The sequence below is a fragment of the Gymnoscopelus braueri genome (genome assembly GCF_963280865.1).
Source record: "Gymnoscopelus braueri genome assembly, chromosome: 13".
Classification (NCBI taxonomy): Eukaryota; Metazoa; Chordata; class Actinopteri; order Myctophiformes; family Myctophidae; genus Gymnoscopelus; species Gymnoscopelus braueri.
In genome coordinates this window covers 826,937-836,427 of record NC_137615.1, presented here as the reverse complement: position 1 = coordinate 836,427, position 9,491 = coordinate 826,937, and the positions used below count along the sequence as shown (strand labels likewise).

The following is a 9,491-nucleotide window of genomic DNA, read 5'->3' as shown; positions in this document are numbered from 1 at the left end:
GGCATAAAGACAGGCATAAAGAGGTAAAAATAGGTAAGAATAGGTAAAAAGAGGTAAAAAGAGGTCAAATGGGGTAAAAAGAGGTAAAAATGGGTGAAAAGAGGTAAAAAGAGGTAAAAGAGTAAAAACAAAAGACAATTATGTTCACAGAAATGATCTTATGTTTAATAGAAGAACCGTAAAATAGCCTCTTATGTAAAGAGTCATATGGAGAATAATCACTTTGGTTTAATGATATATCTTTGGGGCATTAAGACACATAGAAACATACTATAATATTGTTCTTGTTGGGTCATTAAGACACATAGAAACATACTATAATATTGTTCTTGTTGGGTCATTAAGACACATAGAAACATAAACTATAATATTGTTCTTGTTGGGTCATTAAGACACATAGAAACATAAACTATAATATTGTTCTTGTTGGGTCATTAAGACACATAGAAACATAAACTATAATATTGTTCTTGTTGGGTCATTAATACACATAGAAACATAAACTATAATATTGTTCTTGTTGGGTCATTAAGACACATAGAAACATAAACTATAATATTGTTCTTGTTGGGTCATTAAGACACATAGAAACATAAACTATAATATTGTTCTTGTTGGGTCATTAAGACACATAGAAACATAAACTATAATATTGTTCTTGTTGGGTCATTAAGACACATAGAAACATAAACTATAATATTGTTCTTGTTGGGGCATTAAGACACATAGAAACATAAACTATAATATTGTTCTTGTTGGGGCATTAATACACATAGAAACAAACTATAATATTGTTCTTGTTGGGTCATTAAGACACATAGAAACATAAACTATAATATTGTTCTTGTTGGGGCATTAAGCCACATAGAAACATAAACATAAAGTTTTTGTCTCATTCCTAAGACAATCATTTGATGACCAGCAGACCGGTAGGAGACACAAGACATTATTGTCTTAGGAATGAGACAAAAACTAAAAAATATCCATGAAGTCTCTATGGGGCGACTAACCAATAGAAAAAAGTTTTTGGGTTGAACTATCCCTTTAAGCCACATAGACACAAGCTATTTTACATTTTTATAAAATCTGTCAATAGATATTTTGTTTCTAAGAAAGAAATAATTCCCATCGCCCATTAAAAATAATAAAATACAAACAAAATAAAAACATTAAAAATAATAAAATACAAATAGAATCAAATCATTAAAAATAATAAAATACATTTTTTTTAATGTATTCTTTTTTTTTATAAAAGATTACAAATAAAACATAAGGCAGTGGTTTGTTCTAAATAATTCATAAAGTGTTTCCTAGCATGTTTACTAGATTTCCTAGCATGTTTCCTAGATTTCCTAGCATGTTTCCTATGATGTTTCCTATGATGTTTCCTAATGTTTACTAGATTTCCTAGCATTTACTGGATTGCCTAGCATGTTTCCTAACATGTTTCCTACCATGCTTCCACGTGCATGTTATCTCTGCCACGCCTCCTGGCAGAGATTTGTGCTCTACTGAGCGCACCTTCCTAGTCTTCACTAGTCTTCTCTAGTGCGCTCTAATATTTCCTAATATTCCCCAATATTCCCCAATATTCCCTAATATTTCCTAGTGTTCACTAGTGTTTCATGAGTCAGTCAGCTCCCAGTACAACAGTAACACACTGTGGTTGTACTGGTCAGCTCCCAGTACAACAGTAACACACTGTGGTTGTACTGGTCAGCTCCCAGTACAACAGTAACACACTGTGGTTGTACTGGTCAGCTCCCAGTACAACAGTAACACACTGTGGTTGTACTGGTGAATGTAAGTCACACTTCTTATGATGAAATAAAGTTAACAAAGAAGCAAATAAAGAAAATAAACTAGACTCCAGTGTTAAATTCAGATTACAAAAATAAAGACTTGAGGATGTATATAGAAGTAGATTTATAAAACATCTGGACTGATCTCCAGATGAAGTAAAACATGAATAAAAAGAAAAGAAAACAAGCTGCTGGCTCATGAGGCTTCAACATGTCACAGAACATACTGTGGAACTCACAGGGTTAAAGGGAAATGTTCAATGTCCCGGGTTCTAATAAAGGTTCCAGATGGTTCGAATACATTTTTTTCCAGATGATGGTTCTAGAAGAAAACAGAAGGTTCTGTGTTCAGACAGAGTTCCAGAGGTCCACACAACAAACAAACAAACAAACAAACAAACAAACTAACACAGTTCCAGGTGAGTCCAACAAAGAGGGGTGACAGAAGGTTCTAAGAGGGGTGACAGAAGGTTCTAAGAGGAGTGACAGAAGGTTCTAAGAGGGTGTAGGAGTGACATAAGGGACTAGGAGGTTCTAAGAGGGTGTAGGAGTGACATGAGGGTCTAGGAGGTTCTAAGAGGAGTGACAGGAGGTTCTAAGAGGGTGTAGGAGTGACATGAGGGTGTAGGAGGTTCTAAGAGGAGTGACAGAAGACGGTGTGGAACTCGTTGAGCAGAAGTTCTACGATCTGGTTCTGGAACACCATGTAGACCGTGGGATTGGCTGTCTCAGTCTGGGGGCGGAGCAACGTGGGGCCAAACACTATGGCAACGCTCTGGACCGACATCCTGTTACTATCGCCATGGTGAATCACCCTGTAACCATGAAAACACAAACAAACACCCTGTTACTGTTGCCATGGAAACACAAACAACATCCTGTTACTGTCGCCATGGTGAATCACTCTGTAACCATGGAAACACAAACAAACATCCGGCTACTGTGGCCATCCGGCTACTGATGCATACATCAGTCTAAACAATATACTATCACAAATTATTACACGGCTTGGTTGAATGCTTGATTCTGATTGGTCAATGATAATGACCGATGAGCTCTATAACAGACCGCTGTCTAATCAAAGACTCAAGAGCATCTGCTCATATCAACCTGTCTAATCAAAGACTCAGAACACCTGCTCATATCAACCTGTCTAATCAAAGACTCAGAGCACCTGCTCATATCAACCTGTCTAATAAAAGACTCAGAACACCTGCTCATATCAACCTGTCTAATCAAAGACTCAGAGCACCTGCTCATATCAACCTGTCTAATCAAAGACTCAGAACACCTGCTCATATCAACCTGTCTAATCAAAGACTCAGAACACCTGCTCATATCAACCTGTCTAATCAAAGACTCAGAACACCTGCTCATATCAACCTGTCTAATCAAAGACTCAGAGCACCTGCTCATATCAACCTGTCTAATCAAAGACTCAGAACACCTGCTCATATCAACCTGTCTAATCAAAGACTCAGAGCACCTGCTCATATCAACCTGTCTAATTAAAGACTCAGAGCACCTGCTCATATCAACCTGTCTAATTAAAGACTCAGAGCACCTGCTCATATCAACATGACTAATTAAAGACTCAGAGCACCTGCTCATATCAACCTGCGCTGCTTGGTTTTATGCTTTATCCAACATGACAGCCATGTAAACAAACACACCATGTCAATAATGACCACCTCCCCGTACATTATCCCTTGCATAATAATGTGTACATTGAGTATCACAGCCAACAGAATGCAATATCATTGCAATAAATGGTTAATACTGATAGTGTACTAATAGTGCCTCACAAGCTATATCAGATCCATCACTTTAAAGGGGTAGTTCACCCCCAAAATAACTTTTTTTCTATTGATTCCTCACCACCTGGAGCCTTGAATTCATAGATATTTTTTAGTTTTTGTCACATTCCTAAGCCAATAATTTGATTTTAATAAATTTGTCCCCATTGATTCCTGTAGGAGACACAAATGCATTTGTGTCTCCTACCGGAATCAATGGGGACACATTTATTATAATCAAATAATAAAGGAAGGAATGCGACAAAAAAAAAAAAATATCCATGAATTCAAGGCTCCATGGGGTGAGTAATCAATAGAAAAAAAGTTATTTTGGGGGTGAACTACCCCTTTAAGTGCAGAGCAACATCAAACTGGCACCTCTGACCTGGTTGCTATGCAGTGTGGTGTTTTATCTTAATTCATTAAACATCTTAATTAAGGGCCTTATCAACGTAGAAAAACACCAACTGGGGATGTCCCTGTCCATCAGCGGTATATGATTAAATGTCCAATGGGAACAAAGCTGTTCAATGTATTTACTTTGTGTTTCTATGCCGATACGGTTATGTCATTCTCACCCCAAGAAGTCAAAGGGTGACTCCTTAGGATGTCACTCCCAAGGAGTCACTATATGCATTTTGGGGAGTGTGTTGGTTATGTAGATGTGTGTGTGTGTGGTGTGGTGTGGTGTGGTGTGGTGTGGTGTGGTGTGGTGTGTGTGTGTGTGTGTGTGTGTGTGTGTGTGTGTGTGTGTGTGTGTGTGTGTGTGTGTACTAACTTGAGGAGGTGTGTAAACAGTACTTCCATAGTCTTGTAGTTCGGGAGAGGAAGAGTTCTGACCAAATCCTTCATGTATGAAACCCTCTGGTTGTACTCTGGTAACTCTGTAACAAATTACATTAAATATTACATTCAATATTAAATCTGGTTATATTCTGGTAACTCTGTAACAGTCATCGTGTTAATTGTCTTTTTTTTGTTAAACACCTAATATGAACAATAATCTTACATATAGCTGCTATAAACATATTATTAAACAATAATCGTACGTATAGCTGATATAAACTTGTTATTAAACATATTAATAAACATTAATCGTACGTATAGCTGATATAAACTTGTTATTAAACATTAATAAACATTAATCGTACGTATAGCTGATATAAAATTGTTATTAAACATATTAATAAACATTAATTGTATGTATAGCTGATATAAACTTGTTATTAAACATATTAATAAACATTAATCGTACGTATAGCTGATATAAACTTGTCAAAGCTGGCGAAGGGGAACAGCGGTTCAGGAAGTTCTCTGAAGAACAGCTTCAGAGCTCCTGTGATGACATGAACCTCATCCCACTGTCCATCATCCAGGTTCAGGTTGTCTTCTACAGACAGACAGACAGACAGACAGACAGACAGACAGACAGACAGACAGACAGACAGACAGACAGACAGACAGACAGACAGACGTTTAACTTCAGGCTTCATAGCTCAGCTCTATGTATTGTCTCTTAGTTGTCCTGTATTGTGATTGGCTGAATGGTGATGGTTGTATTGTCTTTTCTTTTTTTTTACAATAATATTGAATTAGTCACATGATGCTTTAGAGAGATGCTCTACAAACACATCTTACATTTGACTATATTAATTTATCAGACTGTTATCCAGAGTGACTTACAAGGTAAACACTTACATAGAATGTATTTAATATAACGATATATAATAATAATATAACAATATAATACTATATACAATAAACAAGGTAAACACACGTGCTTGTCAGGGTGCCGGGTCCCCAGTTTAAGTGTGTGTGTGTGTGTGTGTGTGTGTGTGTGTGTGTGTGTGTGTGTGTGTGTGTGTGTGTGTGTGTGTGTGTGTGTGTGTGTTACCGTGGTCAGCTTTGTGTCGTAGTCTCTGGATCACAGCAAGATTCCCACTGACCCTGTAGATCCCATCAACATCTAGACCTACACACACACACACACACACAGATGACATCAGATATCTCCATATATGGGCATATTGGATCGGCGGTGCGACATAGGTTGTGAGAACTCTAGTACATATATACTATATTTGGCTTGTGTGTGTCTGTCTGTCTGTGTGTGTGTGTGTGTGTGTGTGTGTGTGTGTGTGTGTGTGTGTGTGTGTGTGTGTTACCTCTCTTCTCGATGGTTTTGATACATTTCCCCACAAACTTTGGCACCGTTGTGTTCTCCCTGTGACACAATGTGTCCAGATGACAGCCAAACACATTGTCTACACACACACACACACACACACACACACACACACACACACAGGTTAAACTCCAGGATGTTAGGTAACATTAGGTGATAAATACACACCAACAGGATATTGATTCTTATTTGATCACTTCCTGTTGTTTTCTGAGCCGACACACCTGGAATAAATGATACTTTCATTACCGTGAGCAATAAATCATTCTGACTGTTGATACTTTTGTGTCAATTTATGAATGTATGTAATTAAGTAGCAGAGTAATAAGAGGGTCATTATAGAGAAAGGGTTAAATAAAGACCTCTTTGCTGTATTAACACATTGTGTGCCAGAGGTTTATTAAAATACTGTACGTTCAGTGCCTGCATTTCTTCCATCCACTTACGTTGATACGTTTCGTGCTGTAGAAGCCCCGACGCGGAAGTGCATGTAAACAAAGCGTGCGTGCGAGACGGCGGAGGGTCCCGACTAACGCCTGGAACAATAATATTTCTAACGCGATCCTCCATTGCAGAGTGATCGCCGATCGGAAACGGCTCAGTTCCACCACGTTAAAAAGAAATGGAGATATTAAGCTTTTAGTCAAGGAGTTAACATAGGAAAGGCCGACCGGAAGGATTTTTGACATGGATCCACATCCGGCCTCTCCTTCTCAGCGACTCCTTGGATGATCCCAAAGATCCCAAATAGTTCAAAAACGGTCCGGACCGTTTTCGGCACACAATGTGTTAAAGCTGTATTAAAGCTGTATTAAATACCTCTGATGTATCCTTTCTCCTTCACAGACTGCAGGGTTGGTCTTCTCTGCAGGAATCTCTTCAGTTTGCTCCTCACTCTGCCCTGGTCTGAGTCTGATGTACTCCTGGTAGCTGTTACCAGAACACAAAGAGTTAAATCTGTTCATCAGAACACAAAGAGTTAAATCTGTTCATCAGAACACAAAGAGTTAAATCTGTTCATCAGAACACAAAGAGTTAAATCTGTTCATCAGAACACAAAGAGTTAAATCTGTTCATCAGAACACAAAGAGTTAAATCTGTTCATCAGAACACAAAGAGTTAAATCTGTCTGTAGCTGATTTAATCGTCTCACGACAAATCGTTACACACCTAATGAACAGACATTCTTTGTTCATTGTTTAATGAACAGGAAACGCTGAGTCTATAATCTCACTTTCCACACAGTGGAGTAATGTTGAGGTGCAGCCGTGGTGCACATCGTGTTGATGTGTTGTTGATGTGTGTACATGTGTTCATGTGTTGATGTGTTGATGTGTTGATGTGTTGATGTGTTGATGTGTTGATGTGTTGATGTGTTGATGTGTTCATGTGTTCATGTGTTGATGTGTTGATGTGCACATCGTGTTCTCGTGTTCTCGTGTTCTCGTGTTGATGTGTTGATGTGTTGATGTGTTGATGTGTTGATGTGTTGATGTGTTCATGTGTTGATGTGCACATCGTGTTGATGTGTTCATGTGTTCATGTGTTGATGTGTTGATGTGTTCATGTGTTCATGTGTTGATGTGTTGATGTGCACATCGTGTTGATGTGTTGATGTGTTGATGTGTTCATGTGTTGTGTTGTTGTGTTGTTGTGTTGTGTTGTTGTGTTGATGTGTTGATGTGTTGTTCATGTGTTGATGTGTTGATGTGTTAAAGGACAAAGACCACCAGGTAGAGCTTTGGGTTGTAGTTACCTTGATGCAATGATGGAACTCCAAAGGTGAACAAGAAGAAAAGAATTGCTCCATTGATTAGAAATTGATAATTCAAAATACTAGAAGGTCTAGCGTGACAAAGCGCCCACTTCGCAGCGCAGATCCACTTCATAGTCACCTCACAGTGTGAGAGAGACCATTTTGTAAAAGTAGGCCAAAGTTGCTTATAGTCAGTGGACATGGCAACACTGCTTATAATTAGCATACATGGCAACGTGGTGGTGTGCACGCATTTTTCTGTCTGTCTCTCTGTCCCTCTCCCCCCCCCCCCTCTCATTGGCAACCAAAGAAAGTGTCTTTTTTTTTTTTTTAAATGTAAAAATAAGAAAAAGAGTTTCGACCAACGTGAAGGGGACTGTGATGAATGCAATTAGTGTTCATTGAGTACACCCTTGCAGTAGCCTAGTCTAGTCAGGCAGGGTTGTTATATAAATCTGACCAGCTGTACCTATTTTGCTGATTAACACTGTAACAATCGCCCTTTTACTCTTAAGGGGAAATTATTAACTAAAAGGAAAATCAACAGGATCGGCAGGATTTAATTTAAGTGAATTTATTTAAGCCACAAAATAATAAATGCCATTACCAAATGGCCAAACAAATCATAAATAAAGGCTCTAAGTCACTTCTGTCCCTATCTCTTTCCCTAGTAAACAAACAAACACACAAATCAACAACCCAAATGTCCCTCTCACGAACCCCTCACATCACAGATGCACCCGTGAACAATATACAAAGTTACAACTTCAGTCACTTATTCAGAGCACCGCGCGGACAGTCGCCTACTCGCTTGACAAACAATAATAAACAATTCCTCTTTAACGTCCGAACGGCCTCTTGTGTAACCGTGGTCTCGGGAATGTCTAGTGTGTCCTTATATCCAAACGAAAACGTAAATGATCTTCCGCACTGGCGTCCAAATAATAACTAAAGTTCGGGCGGGGTACCCCTATATATTGTAATCCATAAAGAAACTGGACGCTTGGGTTTGTCTCACCGGCCTCGGCTCCTCCCGACTCCAACACCGACCGGCATCTCGTACACAAACACTACAGCGCTCGAGTTCCCCGGCAGCACCGGTAGGTCCTTTCCTCCGCGAGTCCGCTGGGCTCGAAGTTCCTTGTTGTTGGCTGCAGCTTACTATTGTGTTCAAACTTTTAACTTAAACTCAGTAATACTGGCGCCTGGAGGAGATCTCCTCTATCCCTCTCCTGTCGCATCTGCTACACAGGTTTGTATGATCTGAGTTCTGCGCGCACCACACCCTCTATTTGTCAAGTAGAGTGTGGCATCAATCACTCAATCACCCCAGTGATCGGACCCATTACCTCACGTGAATAGGAAATGTTCATATATTTCACAGTGTCCAACATGTTACATATCACACGTATATAATAACATGCATAGATAGGTCAGATGTCACATATCAATCAGACATAGTAACACCCATAGATCAAGCAGATAAATATAATAAATATAATGTGCATTTTGTCACAACACAGTAAATGGCAGAAGGCAATGGCTGCGGTTACATGGACATCATGTATTCATTCAGAATTAACTCATTCAGAATGAACTCATTCAGAATAGAGGAATCTGTTCCATTCACCTGTTTACATGGGACCTGAATAAAAGTATTCCTTGTTTACATGACCAAAGCATTCATTCTGAATATAACTTTTGACATGCGCAAAGTGGTTCCTGCCTACGCCCGGGCATTAGCCTCGATCTCCAGGCTTTTATTGTTTAGTTTTGCTAAAAAATAAAAGCCTGGCCCAGCGCGTCGGTGTACTCGGTATGAGGAAGTGTTTCATTTCCCAACCAACCAGAGTGCAGTGGGCGTCGCTCGTAATGTTGTGTTAACGGGGCGGGGGTTGACGGACAGATCGGTGAACCAATGGGATCAGGCGCAATCTCTCGCCGGCTCTATA

The 9,491-nt window shown here is 39.3% G+C and overlaps 1 protein-coding gene across 1 annotated transcript in view; it reads right to left on the bottom strand.

Annotated features, from left to right (window-relative positions):
- Nucleotides 1-323: 323 nt before the first annotated feature.
- Nucleotides 324-9,491, bottom strand: part of arhgap27l (Rho GTPase activating protein 27, like) — a 58,467-nt gene continuing 49,299 nt past the window's right edge. Inside the window, exons 19-24 of the mRNA XM_080447066.1 lie at nucleotides 6,603-6,713; nucleotides 5,764-5,862; nucleotides 5,493-5,570; nucleotides 4,854-4,988; nucleotides 4,377-4,482; nucleotides 324-2,617 (exon numbers count right to left, since the gene is read on the bottom strand). Coding sequence (XP_080303192.1) covers nucleotides 2,437-2,617; nucleotides 4,377-4,482; nucleotides 4,854-4,988; nucleotides 5,493-5,570; nucleotides 5,764-5,862; nucleotides 6,603-6,713 — 710 coding nt within the window. The 3' untranslated portion in view covers nucleotides 324-2,436. The remainder of the gene's footprint in view (nucleotides 2,618-4,376; nucleotides 4,483-4,853; nucleotides 4,989-5,492; nucleotides 5,571-5,763; nucleotides 5,863-6,602; nucleotides 6,714-9,491) is intronic.